The 14,048-nt window shown below is 54.3% G+C and overlaps 1 protein-coding gene across 1 annotated transcript; it reads left to right on the forward strand.

Annotated features, from left to right (window-relative positions):
* Nucleotides 1-9,247: 9,247 nt before the first annotated feature.
* On the forward strand, nucleotides 9,248-13,595 carry SNAI1 (snail family transcriptional repressor 1). Its single transcript, XM_049781356.1, has 3 exons — nucleotides 9,248-9,440; nucleotides 10,077-10,604; nucleotides 13,268-13,595. The coding sequence occupies exons 1-3, from the start codon at nucleotides 9,359-9,361 to the stop codon at nucleotides 13,450-13,452; spliced, it is 795 nt and encodes a 264-aa protein (XP_049637313.1). The 5' UTR covers nucleotides 9,248-9,358; the 3' UTR covers nucleotides 13,453-13,595.
* Nucleotides 13,596-14,048: the final 453 nt, after the last annotated feature.

Genomic DNA, 14,048 nt, shown 5'->3' on the forward strand with positions numbered 1-14,048 from the left:
ATCACTAGGTGTGGCCCCAAACAAAAATAAAAGTTAGTAAGGAGGGGCTGGAGAGGCCTCTTACAGGCCTGGGCTCATGCCGAGCATGTACACAATCCAGGGCTGGTCTCTGGGACCTACATTCTCCAGACTACCACCTGGTGAAGTCTTGGTATCCTCCAATACTGCTAGAAACACTCCCCTTAATTCCCCCAATATTAATCAGGAGTCTGGGGGTGTGGTTTAGTGTGAAAAACATGCTTTATATATGTGTGGTATCTTGTGTTTGATACCCAGCACCCCCCCAATAATAAAAGCTAATACTTGTAGTGATTTAAAAAATAATAAAATTGGAGCCAGAGCAATAGCATAGCAGTAAGATGTTTACCTTGCAACCCCTGACGGACTTCAGTTCAATTCTCAGCATCCCATATGGTCCCCTGAGCCTGCCAGAAGTGACTTCTGAGCACAGAGCCAGGAGTAACCCCTGAGTGCTGCTGCCAGGTATGACCCAAAACCAAAATAAATAAAATAAATAAATAAATAAATAAAATTAAGGGCTGGAATGGCCGGAAAGATAGCATGGAGATAAGGCATGCAGAAGGACAGTGGTTCAAATCCCAGCATCCCAGGAGAGATTTCTGAGTGCAGAGCCAGGAACAATCCCTGAGCGCTGCCAAGTGTGACCCCCTTCCCCTAAAAAAATTAAGGACTGGAGCTGCATGAGGCTAGAGCATGCTCTGCATGCAGGAAGCCCAGATTCAATCTTTGGCCCAGGTGTGGTTACCATTCCCTGAGTACAGCCAAGAGTAACGTCTAGGGGCCAGAGAGATAGCATAGAGGTAAGGCGCTTGCCTTTCACGGAGAAGGACGGTGGTTCGAATTCCGGCATCCCATCTGGTCCCCTGTGCCTGCCAGGAGCGATTTCTGAGCCTAGAGCCAGGAGTAACCCCTGAGCACTGCCAGGGGTGACCCAAAAACCAAAAACCAAAAAAAAAAAAAAAAGAGTAACCACTAAGCAGCACAGAGCTAGGCATAGCTTCTAAGCACTGCTGGTTGTAGCCCAAAAACAAAAATCAAAATTTGGAAAATGGAAGTCTGGGGCCAGAGCAATAACACAGTGAGTAGGGCATTTGTCTTGTATGAGCCAACCCAGGACCAACACAGGCTCAATCCCCAGCATCCCATATGGTCCCCCTGCCTGCCAGGAGCGATTTCTGAATGCAGAGCCATGAGTAACCCATGAGCACTGCCAGGTGTGGCCCAAAAACAAAAGAAAGAAAAAGAAACGGAGAAATACAGCATAGGAGTTAAGGCACACGATGGTGTGACTCAGCATAGATGGTCCTCTGATCACTGGGGGCTGAGGGGAGGGGACAACCCAGAAAGTACCTCTGAGCCACTCAGGGTGTAATCCCTGAATCCTGGGAGAGGGAGCTCTCACATGGATTGTAGGACTGCCCAGAGGAGGGGCCTCTGAATCTCCTGAGCACTGCTTAAAGCATTGTGCACATACATTCTGGGGGTGGAACCCAGGGTCTCATACAAGCAAGGGGGGGTTGCTCTAGCCCTGGGCCCCTCCCCAGCAACTACCACTTCATGTCTCCTTACTGCAACTAGCACATCCAGTCTAGATGGAGCTTTTTCCTGGGGCAGCAGGTTAGGAGGTAGCACTGCCAAGCCCCCACCGTAGGGTGGGCTTCAAGTGCCCTACCCCAGGAAGGACAAAGCTACCTGCCTTTTCTTGGTCTTCCTCCTCTGTGGACCCAAAACATTCCCTTGAAAACCTTTTTTTTTTTTTTTTTTTTTTGGTTTTTTGGGCCACAACTGTTTGACGCTCAGGGGTTACTCCTGGCTAAGCACTCAGAAATTGCCCCTGGCTTGGGGGGACCATATGGGACGCCGGGGGATCGAACTGCGGTCCTTCCTTGGCTAGAGCTTGCAAGGCAGACACCTTACCTCTAGCGCCACCTCACGGCCCCGTTGAAAACGATTTTTTTGTTTCTGTGTTTTGTTTTGGGTTTTTTTTTTTGGCCACACCCAGTGCATTCAGGGGTTACTCCTAGCTCGGTGCTCAGAAATTGCTCCGGGATGCCGAAGTGGTGGCGCAAGTGGTAAGGTGTCTGCCTTGTGCGTGCTAGCCTAGGATGGACTGTGGTTGGATCCCCCAGCGTCCTATATGGTCCCCCAAGTCAGGAGTGATTTCTGAGCGCATAGCCAGGAGTAACCCCTGAACACTGCCAGGTGTGGCCCCAAACCCCAAATAAATAAATGAACAAATAAATTAAAAAAAAAAGATTAAGGCCAGAGTAGGGGCCAGGGGTCAGCAAGGTGGCGCTAGAGGTAAGGTGTCTGCTTTGTGAGCGCTAGCCAAGGAAGGACCTCAGGTTTGATCCCCCGGCCTCCCATATGGTCCCCCCAAGCCAGGGGCAATTTCTGAGCGCTTAGCCAGGAGTAACCCCTGAGCATCAAACAGGTGTGGCCCCCCCAAAAAAAAAACAAAAACAGAGTAGAGGCCAAGCCTGGGCCCTAACTCAGTCCTCCAACTTCTCATAGATGGTCCTCCTCTGTATCCTTTGCTCTCAGAGGGTTGATCTCAGCTGATGGGCCAATGGCTCCCACACAGATATAAAGTGCTCTTAGCAAGAAGAGGTCAGTTGGGCTGGACACAAAAGGGAAAGGGATCTTTGGAGAGTACAAAACCAAAAATGGCTTTGGGGCATGTAAAAATCCCCCACCCCAGTAGGGTGATGTACAAATAGTAATTTCCCTTATCAGAAGAAGGAAGATAAAGGTTAGACAATAGCCTGCATCTCCTTTGGAGAAGGAGTCCTGCTAGCCCCCCAGGCTGGTGGAAATGACTTTTAACCTTTTTTGGAGAACACTTGGGCAGACCTTCACCATTGTGTATCATAGGGTCTGGGAACAGAGATGTGTTTGTCCAAGATGTTTGCTAAGTTGCCACCTGTTTGGACTAGTAACAAGTCCCATCTAGGACCGCACTTGTCTTGTCTGCAGCTGATCCAGGTTCCATCCCTGGTATCCCATTGCTCCCCCACCCAGCACCACCAGAAGTGACCCCTAAGCATAGCTAGACATGACCTCCAAACAAAATAACAAGGGGACTATTCCCTTGTTAGAAAAATTGTGTGACCATACTTATTTTCCACACAACGAGCTGGCTCATCCCCACAAAAGCCCCAGAAGCAGAGTGTGATGACAAGGAATAAAGCTCCATTCACTGCATCTCACTGGACAGCATAGAGACAAAGATTCAGTAAGGTGGCCAGAGCGATAGCACAGCAGTAGAGTGTTTACTTTTCACTCAGCTGATCCAGGATGGATTTCGGTTCGATCCCCCATGTCCCATATGGTCCCCCAAGCCAGGAGCAGTTTCTGAGCGCATAGCTAGGAGTAAACCCTGAGCATCACTGGGTGTGGCCCAAAAACAAAACAAAAGACTCAGTCAAGGTGTACTGCAGGGACATGTCATTCGTATCATAGACACAAACACTGACACAGACAGCTCCCCAGCTAGAGAGAATTCCATAGAGCGAGGCAGGAAATTGGTTATTTTTATATTAAAAATTTTTTATTTTGGGTAAGACAGAGCAATAGTACAACAGGTAGGACATTACCCTCGCATGCTGCTGACCCGGGTTCCATCTCCGGCATCCTATATGGTTTCCTGAGCCCACCAGGAATAATTCCTGAGTGCAGAGCCCAGAGTAAATCTTGAGCAACCCCGGTTGTGCCACAAAACCAAAAAAAAAAAAAAAATGACGGGCCACACCTGGCAGCATTCAGGAATCACTCCTGGTGGGACTTGGTGGATCCTATGTGACAGTGGCAGGAACTGAACTTGGGTCAGCTGCATGCAAAGCAAGCACTCTACTGTCTGTACTGTGTATGTCTCTGAACCTGAAACTTTTGTTGTTAATTTTTTTTTTTTTTTTTGGTTTTGGGCCATACCTGGTGGTTCTCAGGGCTTATTTCTGGCTCTATGTTCAGGGATCACTCCTGGCAGGTTCTGGGGACCAGATAGGGTCTAACCCAGGGCAGCTGCAAGCAAGGCAAACTACTGTACTATTGCTTCAGCCCATTTTTGTTGTTATTTTAATAAGTTGTCTTTGGAGAGAGCAATGATATTCTGAGAAAGAGTGTTTGTTAGATTACCTCTTAAAAATTGCCTTCATCAGGGCTGGAGTGATAGTAAAAAGGTGTTTGCCTTGCACATGGCCGCTCTTAGGTTTGATTCCCAGAACCCCATATGATCTCCAGAACCTTCCAGGGGTAATTTTGGAGGGGGGTTGAGTCACACTCGGCGATGAGCAGGGGTTACTCCGACTCCGCTCTCAGGAATCACTCCTGGCAGGCTCGGGGGACCATATGGGATGCCGGGATTTGAACCTGCACCTATTCTGGATCGGCTGTATGCAAGGTGTTTGCCCTACTGCTGTGCTATCTCTCTGGCTCTGCAGGGGTGATTATTGAGTGCAGTGCCAGATGTAAGTCCTGAACATGGCAGGGTGTGGGCCCTGTAGCCTCCCCCCACAAATGTTTAAAATTGGCTTTATCTTTAGTGGGACACCTGTGGAAAATGCTATTTTCACTATTCAAATTTATTTTCCTTCTGGAGGGCCCTTCCTGGAAACAAAAAATCTATATAAGTTGCCAACAAGACCTTTTTATTTATTTTTTGGGGGGTCACTCCCAGAAGCACTCAGGGTTTACTCCTGGCTCTACAATCAGAAATTGCTCCTGGCAGGCTCCGGGACCATATGGGATGCCGGGATTCAAACCAACGTCCTTCTGCATGCAAGGCAAATAAATGCCTTGCCTCTATGCTATCTCTCCGGCCCAACAAGACCTTTTTGTACAAGCCTTCATTCACACCAATAGTTATGTGCATCCTGCCACGTGAAGAGCAGCATACGACCAGCAGAGGGCGCCAGAGGAACGTACTGGAGGAGTGGGACATGACACCACTTACTCCACCTCTGTGCTCTGCTCCATACCTAGAGACACTCACCCCACCCCTATCCTCATCTACCTCCCTACCTCCAGAAGTGAGGGGGCCAGGCTGACATCAGCAAGGGGATGGCCCGGGGCTGAGAAACCCTCACTCCTTCCCCTCCATGCCCTCCAACCAGGCACAAGGGAAACCTGAGGCTCAAGCTATGGTGCTCTCAACCTCAGAGGCCGCTTGACATTTTACCTCTGAGCAGCTCTAGGAGAAATCAATGACTTCAGTTGGGGAAATTGAGGCTCAGAAGGATGTGGAAACTCACCCAGGAGCAGAGGAAGAGGTAGAACCAGGCAGCAGTCATTTATCAGCTATTCACTTGATCCTCTTGGAATTAAAACTGAGTGAAGGACTAGCAAGAGGGCAAAGGGGTCAAGGCATTTGCCTTGCATACCCTAGGTTTGTTCCCCTGAACCGAATATGGTTGTCCAAGCCCTGTCAGGAGGGATCCTTGAGCACAGATTTGGTAGTTAGTCCTGAACACCACTGGGTGTGACCCAAAACAAACAAATATGACCGGAGATGACATGATTAGAGGATGGGCACAGGGTGGGGCGGGTGGGGTAATACTTTGGCTAAAGTAATCTGGAGATGCCATGACTTTCCTTTGGAAGGTCATAGCTCAAGTTTTATTTATTTTTGGGTTTTGTCACACATGATTGTACTCACCGGACATGCCATGCTGAGGTTTGAATTAGGGTGTGCTGAATGCAAGGCAAGAGCCTTAATCCCCATACTATCTCTTCCATCTGTTAAGTTTCATTTGTATGAAATATCTCATTCATATCAGAAGTACCGAATTTATTCATTACTTGGAAGACTGATAAAGAAGGGGCCAGAGAGATAGCACATCAGTGTTTGCCTTGCAAGCAGCGGACCCAGGACATAAGGTGGTTGGTTTGAATCCAGTCCCCCGTGCCTGCCAGGAGCTATTTCTGAGGGGACAGCCAGGAGTAACCCCTGAGCACCGAGGGGTGTGGCCCAAAAAAATACTGATAAAGAAGCTTCCTCTTCCCTCAGGAAACAACTAAGCATTTGAAGCCATTTCTTACCCAGCCAAGGGCCACTTCCCTCCCCTGCAATTTAGTATTAAACAGTTCCTTTTTTGTTTTTGAGCCACACCTCACGGTGCTCAGGGGTTACTCCTGGAAGGCTGGGGGACCATATGGGATGCCGGGGATTGAACCCAGGCCAGTCACGTGCAAGGCAAATGCCCTACCTGCTGCGCTATTGCTCCTGGCCATTTCCTAATTTTTCTGATTATTCGACCACCTTCACGTGCAGCCCCAAACAGTACAGGGTTTTGTTTTCCTGCCTTTGACTCTCGGGTATATCTTTGTTACTATATGTCTGTGATGGCATAGATGGGCATAATGAGAGTATCCAGGGCACCCCAGCTCTCCATGTTCTCAAAACCCTTTGTTGCCAGGGAAGAGCCCTTCACACGCAGAGTGTGAACTTGGCCCTTTGAGCCCTTTTCCCAGGACTCAGCGTTTGTTTTTGAGATTTCTCCAGGCTGCTACACATTGTACATACTTTTAACTGTTGCATAATACTCCGTGGTGGTTTTGCATCTTACCTTGACTCTCCCATGCCTGAGGCTAAACTTCTAGGTTGCTCCCAATCTGGCTTTTGCTTTTAGGAAGGAAGCAGGGTGCCATGAATATTCTCCAGCATCTTCTGGGTTGGGATTGGGCAGCAGTTCACAGGCTACTCAGGAATCACCTGGGGTAGGGGCATCCTCAAATATGCTAATGTGGGCCCCTCCCAGAATAATCCAATTGGGTTGTCTGTGGAGGTGGAGCTGGGGCAATGATGAGTTCCCAAAGGAAGCTCATTTGTGGCCTGGTCTGAGAACCCCTGGGAAGCAGTTGGCCTGGGGGAGAGACACCTGTCACTTCTAACCCCTGTGAGCTTGCCCAGCCAGTCCCCAGCCCTGAGAGAGTCCTTTGCCCTCACATCCCTATCCACACCCACCAAATGTTTGCCTGTTGTCCCTTTGAGGACTGTGAAATACTATCACCTCGGTTCTAATTTGCATTTCTCTCTTTACTAATGAGACTAAGCAGCCTCCAAAGTTAAAGTGAGAACAAAGACAAAAGGGAGGTGGCCAGGTGCCCATCTGGGGGAGAGCGAGGAGTGGGAACAGAGGCCAGTGCCCAAGTAGAGAGGTGGGAAAGGGACTTTGGGGAGCAGAGAAGCTGGAGCTCAGTGGGGCGAGGGGCCCAACAGGAGATGAGGGTGATGCAGGACTTTGGATTTTTGGAAGTGGGTGAGACCAGAAAAAGGGAGGGCGCGGTTGGAGCTGCTGAATGTGAATGAAAGAGAAGGAGGAGGGGGTGTCTTGGCCTGCGCTGCCACACCCTGTCCAATCCATGATACTTGGGTGATAGAAGTGTCCAGGGGTCCTCAGACTTTTTAAACAGGGGGCCACTTCACTGTCCCTCAGACCATTGGAGGGTCTGACTATAGTAAAAACAAAACTTATGAACGAATTCTTATGCACGCTGCATATATCTTATTTTGCAATGAAGAAACAAAATAGATACAAATACAATATGTGGCCCGCGGGCCATAGTTTGAGGCAACCCTGTTAGAGGGTTGTCCCTGCCTGCACTCTAGGGGTGAGTGTGAGTGGGGAGCATAGTTTTTGTCTCACAGGTGCAGCTGAGACCTGTGTAATTTCTTTCTCAGCCTCCTGAGCCTGTTAAGAGATTGAGAGGTGAGGGCAGTAATAAGGTCCCTCCCCACCCGTGTTTAAATACATATACATATATACATTGTTTGTTTGGGGGATACCCAGCAGTGTCCAGGGGTACTCCTGGCTTTCCACTCAGGAATTGCTTTTGGCAGTGCCGGGGGGGGGGGGGGGGGACGGGACCCTATGGGATGCCAGAGATGTGTCCATCGCGTGTAAGACAAGTTCCTTACAGGTTGTGCTCTTCAGATATCTTCCCCCCCCCCCCTCCCCAGTTTTCACTACTGACATAGGGACTCCGGCAGGTAAGGGCATCTCCTAGGCTTGACTTTCCTTTCCTCCCACCTCCCCACCTGCATGGCCTGAGGAAGCTCAACCAGAATCGGAGAATCGGACAGGTCTCACGAAGCAGCTGAAGATCCTTTCTGGGCTCCCCAGTGCCCTTGGGGGCAAAGTCCAAACTCCTCTAGGCGCTGACCTACGGGTCAGGTGTCACTTCCCCGGGCCTGCCCACCCCGCCCCCAAGCCTGAGAGCTGAGCGGGCCTGGGAAGTGATTGCAGATTTCTCCTGGGGGCCTTTCCCTGGGCAGTTTCCTGCACTTCCTCTGAGAAGGCCCCTGACCACCGCCTGTAGACTGTCCAGACCCTAGTTGGCTTCCTCCATCCAAGTCGCCTAACAGGGGCCGGAGAGATGGCAGGCATGGAGGTAGGGCATTTGCCTTGCAGGCAGAAGGACGGTGGTTCAAATCCCGGCATAATCCCGGCATCCCATATGGTCCCCTGAGCCTGCCAAGAGCGATTTCTGAGCGCAGAGCCAGGAGTGACCCCTGGTCGCTGCCGGGTGTGACCCAAAAACCAAAAACAACAACCAAAAAAAAAAAAAAACCCCACCCACCCCCCAAGAAAAGTCGCCGTCCCTTTGCACGCAGTAAATATTTGCTAACGGGAGCTTTCAGCTAGGCACAGCACCTGCAAAGTGACTGTGGCACCTCAGCCTGTCTCACCCGGGTGCAGGTGCCCGTCTTTCGGCGACCTCCCCGGGCAGGTGTGGTGGAATCCCTCGTCCGTCCCAGCCCAGGAGGCAGGAAATTTCCTCCGTCCCCTCCCCGGGCCCGGAGGCGGAGGTGCTTTCGGAAAGTCAGGTGTCCGGGCGCGCGCGCGCGCGAGGGGGCGCCAGAGGCGGGCAGCGGGACGCGCTAGGGGCCGGATGGGGGGATCTGGGGTGGGTCCCACGGCGCCGGGGGGCACCAGAGAGGGCCCAGCGCCCCGTCCCACGCAGCGCGCGGAGGATGCGCATCGGTGCGCACCTGGAGCAGCCCACGCCCGGCTCGCAACGCCACGCGGCGCGAGTCCCGCCTGCCCCCGGCGCACCTGCTTGGGGGCGTGGCCTCCAGCGGCGGCGGGCGGCGATTGGCCCGGAGGTGGTCTCGGGGGCGTGGCCTCCGGCGGCGGGTCACGGCGATTGGCTCGGGCGCGCGCAGGGCGTGTCTCCGCTCGCCACGCCCCCTTGGCGCTCTCGTATTTAAAGGAGTTGGCCGGGCGTCTCCAACTCACAGCGGACCTGCACGGCCCTGCGGGTGCATTTTTTGGCTCTCGCTTCGCGTCCCGCTGATTTCCCCACCCACCCACCCACCCACCCCAGCTGCCCGGCCACCATGCCGCGCTCTTTCCTCGTTCGGAAGTCCTCCTGCTCCCGCCGGAGGCCCAACTACAGCGAACTGCACGACTGCTCTCCAGGTGAGTGGGCGGCGGGGGGCTAAGGTGAGTTGGGGACCCTCGGAGGCTTTGGTGGAAGACGCACCGAGGACCCCGAGGCTGGGGCAGGGGCAGAAGGCCGAAGGGAAAGAAGAGTCTTGGGGGGACAGCATCGGTGGCCCAGAGTGGAGGGAGGCATGCAGGACTGCGGGGAAAGGGGCTGAGAGGCCGGGGCGTGGGGGACAGGTGGTGGCCCCAGCATTTTTAGGGGGTTAGTTTGGGCGGCCCAGGCTCGGCCTGAGCGGATTCCTTGAAGGCCCAGAAGCAGCGAGACTATGTTTGGGGACGGCTGGGCAGAACAGCCGAGTCTGGGAAGAGTCCGGAGTCCAGGGGATTTGGGGGAGGGGTTGGGAGAAGAGAGGGGTATGAGGTGGCTGTCTGCTGGGGTGCTGGGAGCGCAGGCGTTTGGGGGCTGATGGCTGCTGTGGGTCGAACCTGGATGTTGGGGCGGGTGAGCCAGGTGACGCAGGCCCGACCTGTCAGCTGGTGGTGGCAGTTCTTCTCCTAGTTAAGTGTCAGCCCCGCATGGCCCCGGCCCTTATTATTAACTCCAAGCTGTTGGTGGAGTGAAGGATCCGAAGCCTAACTGCCCATTCCTGTTCTCTCTCCTTCCAGCAGACTTGGCCTTCCAGCAGCCCTATGACCAGGCCCACCTGCTGGCTGCCATCCCTCCTCCCGAGGTGCTCAACCCGACCGCCTCGCTGCCCACGCTCATCTGGGACTCCCTCCTGGCTCCCCAAGCGCAGCCGCTGAGCTGGGCCTCTCTCCTGCCCCAGGAGATGCCCAAGGCTGTGGAGCTGACCTCCCTGTCAGATGAAGACAGTGGGAAAGGCTCCCAGCCCCCCAGCCCCCCTTCTCCGGCCCCCTCGTCCTTCTCCTCCACCTCCGCCTCCTCCCTAGAGGCCGAGGCCTACGCCGCTTTCCCAGGCCTGGGCCAGTTGCCCAAGCCGCTGAGTGGGCTGGGTATGTCCAAGGACCCCCAGGCCCGCAAGGCCTTCAACTGCAAGTACTGCAACAAGGAGTATGTCAGCCTGGGTGCCCTCAAGATGCATATCCGAAGCCACACGCTGCCCTGCGTGTGTGACACCTGCGGGAAGGCCTTCTCCAGACCCTGGTTGCTGCAGGGACACGTCCGCACCCACACAGGTGAACACCCCGCGCCGGTTTGAACACATTGAGTCTGCCTTGGTGGCCCACGGGAGGCTGTAACCAAGGTCCTGGGTCTTCCACCTTCTGCCTGGGGTTCCACCCACAGGCGGGCACCAGCTGCAATTTGGCAGAGCCAAATGAGGGGAGGAGGGGTAGGTGCTGCTGACACCTACCTGTGGGGCCCAGGTGTGACAGGCCCACCCCCACCCGCCAGACAGGATGTTGTTAGACCCTCCCCACCTGGCTCCCAGCAGGTGCCGATGTCCAACTACTCACTGAGCCTCAGTTTCCCCACCTAGACTATGAGCCTAAGAACCCTCTTGAGGTTTCTGTGTGAGTCAGCTAAAGGGGCACAGGCAGAGAACACATAGTGAGGTGCTTGTCCAGAAGGGCCTGGCAGGGAGAACATCAAGGCCTGTTCTGGATGCTGCTGTGTGTTCCTGGACAGACGACTAAAAACTCCGGGCCTTGAGGCTGTCTGGTCCACTCTAGGGTGTGGGTTGTGATTCTGTCCTCCTTAATCCCTTTTACAGGAGTGGATGAGCTGGTCTGCCTCTGCTCCTCCTTCCCCCATTGTATGCATGCATGCCCCTGATCTCTAAGGAACCACCCTGGGCACTCCTGCATGTCCCTAGCACTGAGTGAGGCCCCCTTTCTCTCAGAGGGGTTGGTGAGGGAGAAGGTCTCAGGGTCCTAACTGGCTTTGGGATCAAACTGGCTCACTTGGGGAAGACTGGCATTTTCTAGCCCCGGGCTCACCTGGAGCCAAGGGTCACTGAGGTCAGCAGCATTCTTAGCTTGCTTGCATCCTGTTTCCAGACCCCATTGCACAAGCCAGGGTGATGCGGTCTTCACACTTACTGGCCCTTCAGCCAGGCTCCCCTGCCCAGCTGTGAGACCGTGGGGGTCCGAACCTAGCTCTGGGGTGCTGCCTTGGGTCCTCCCACTCGGACATGATTTCCATGTAAAGGCTGGGCACAAAGAGCCTGTTGAAATGCACATCGCGGTGCTCATTGACTCCCATTGTGCGCCTTAATGGGGGACCACTGTGGGGGGGGCCGAGCAGGTGCATGGAGCAGTGGTGCCCAGCACCTGTTCTGGCCGCAGCTGCTGCCCACAGCATGTCAGGCCCCTCTAATCCGGGGGGTATCGCATGTACAGTGTCCCCCTCTGCGGCCTTTGTCCCCGCCGGCCTGGTGCCGATTTCACACCGTGAAGACTGAAGGCGGCTGCCCTGCCCCACGGGAGCCACCCCCAGACCTCTCAGCCATTACCCCCCCCACATTGTTCAGGCCTCTGCTCTCTGGCCAGGCCAGCCCTCTGGAGGTGCCCCACAAGGTACTTTGCAGTCCTACTTTCAGATGAGGAAACATAGGTGCTGAGAAAGGAGTCAACACTCCGGATTCTAGATGGGGGCAGAGGCCACCCTGTTTCTAGGGTGTCTCCTGAAGCCCGTGGTTCACAGTGGGGGAAGGTTCGGGGTATCTGAGAGTAGACCCACAGACCTTGTAAAACCCACAAGGCTGGAGAGCAGGGGAGAGAAGTCCTGACCCAGCTCCTTCCCAGGCCTCCAATCAGGTTCCTTCTGGGTCCCAGTCCCTGTGAGGGGACACTTAGATCCCAACACCCAGCAACCTGGCACCAGTGGGCTGGAGAATTGTATTTGGGGGCACATTACCTGGCAGTAAATAGGAAGTGGAGGAGGATTTTTAATTTTGGTTTTGGGGGCTACACCTGGTGACACTCAGGGGTTACTCCTGGCTCTGCACTCAGGAAGCACTCCTGGCTGTGCTCAGGCAGGGGTGGTGCCAGGAAACAAACGTGAGTAGGCCACCTGCAAGGCAATCACTACCCACTGTGTTATCGATCCAGCCTGAGAAGTATTTTAGTGGATTGCTATTACGACTTTTTTTCAGGAAATGCTATGCATACTCCCAACACAACTTCTCATTTTTTATAGCATTACATTCTTGGGGGGTGGAGTTGCATGTACAGCTGGGCTCAGGGCTGACTCCTGGCTCTGCTCAGGGATCCACTCTGGTGGGGAAAGGGAGACCATATGTGGTGCCTGGCATCGAACAGGGGTTGACAGCATGCAAGGCTCACATAGTACGTCCAGACTGCATCCTGCAAACACCATCAGTGTGCCTAGCGCTATGGTGGGAAGCAGGCCCTTCCTGCACAGCTGTGCCCTGCAGGCCAGGAGCGAGCACAGGTGTCTGTGGCCTCATTTGACTGGGGCCAGATCCAGAGGTTTGAAATAGGGGTGTGGTGAGGGCAGGGAGCCCTCAGGTGTGAGGAGTCTGGCCTGTAATCAGTGCTGGTCAGGCTGCCGGGCCTCTCTCAGGACCTCAGTTTCACCATCTCTTGGTCAGTCCCGGAAGGGCTCAGCTTGTCCTAGTACATCCAACATCCATCATCTCCCATCATCCATCAGCCCCACCTGTCGCTTTCATTCCTCAATCACTGTCTGCTGAAGGTTGTGACCCCATTGTTCCAGGACAGATGGGCACAAGGAATTGGGCCTGCTCAGGAAAGCGCCAGGTCTTCATGGGTTCACTCAGGACTGGGGCCTGGGGGGTACCCATGGTGGTCAGGACTGGGAGTTAGGGTGCCCATGGCAGTCCCCGGTGCCTAATATCACCCCCTGCTCTTCCTAGGTGAGAAGCCTTTCTCCTGCACCCACTGCAGCCGTGCCTTTGCCGACCGCTCCAACCTACGCGCCCACCTGCAGACACACTCTGATGTCAAGAAGTACCAGTGCCCCACGTGTGCCCGCACCTTCTCCCGAATGTCATTGCTGCACAAGCACCAGGAGTCAGGCTGCTCAGGGGGCCCCCGCTGACCCTCCAGGACACCTACCCCTGGCTGCCATCTGCCCCAGTGCCAGCAGGAAAGACCCCATGGGCTCCTTTCTCACGGTCACGGAATTCCCCGCAGAGTTGCCAGCTTGGACTGCTTTGGCCCCACAGCTCTCTGAAGGCTACTTTCCAGGTCCTCCTCCCTGCCCTGGGAGCCTCAATGGACTCAGCACTTCCATGGACATTCAGCCCATAGGAGGGAAGCTTACAGTGGACACCCTCCTGCTCCTGGGTGGCCCTGCCTGAGCCTTCCTAGGTTTGTGTATCCAAGGCCTTTTGGATACAGCTGGTCTGAGCTGCAGGACAAAAGCAGACATCTCAAAGCCTCATCCCAAGTGGGGAGCCCTTAGGCTTAGGCTGTTCCGCCAGGAGGCGTGACTGACTCTGGGAAGCCCACCCCCCCAGGACTGCAGGGTGGTCCCTGACACATGTCTGAACTGCAAGACGCCCCCCAGCTCCAGCAGCTATTTCAGCTCCCTCTTGTCCCAGTGGTGGCTGGCACCTGTTTCTCGGGAAAGTTCCACAGCAAGGTCGCAGAGGGGACTGGCTGAGCAATTGTCACTTGTGTGTGTTGGGGGAC

The sequence above is a fragment of the Suncus etruscus genome, chromosome 9 (genome assembly GCF_024139225.1).
Source record: "Suncus etruscus isolate mSunEtr1 chromosome 9, mSunEtr1.pri.cur, whole genome shotgun sequence".
In the NCBI taxonomy this organism is placed as follows: domain Eukaryota; kingdom Metazoa; phylum Chordata; class Mammalia; order Eulipotyphla; family Soricidae; genus Suncus; species Suncus etruscus.

What these genes read in the sequence shown, in the direction of transcription:
- SNAI1 (XM_049781356.1), top strand. Translation starts at nt 9,359, where the DNA reads ATGCCGCGCTCTTTCCTCGTTCGGAAGTCCTCCTGCTCCCGCCGGAGG. An exon ending in ACTGCACGACTGCTCTCCAG is followed by an intron (nt 9,441 to 10,076) that starts GTGAGTGGGCGG and finishes TCCTTCCAGCAG; the next exon opens with ACTTGGCCTTCCAGCAGCCC. An exon ending in ACACGTCCGCACCCACACAG is followed by an intron (nt 10,605 to 13,267) that starts GTGAACACCCCG and finishes TGCTCTTCCTAG; the next exon opens with GTGAGAAGCCTTTCTCCTGC.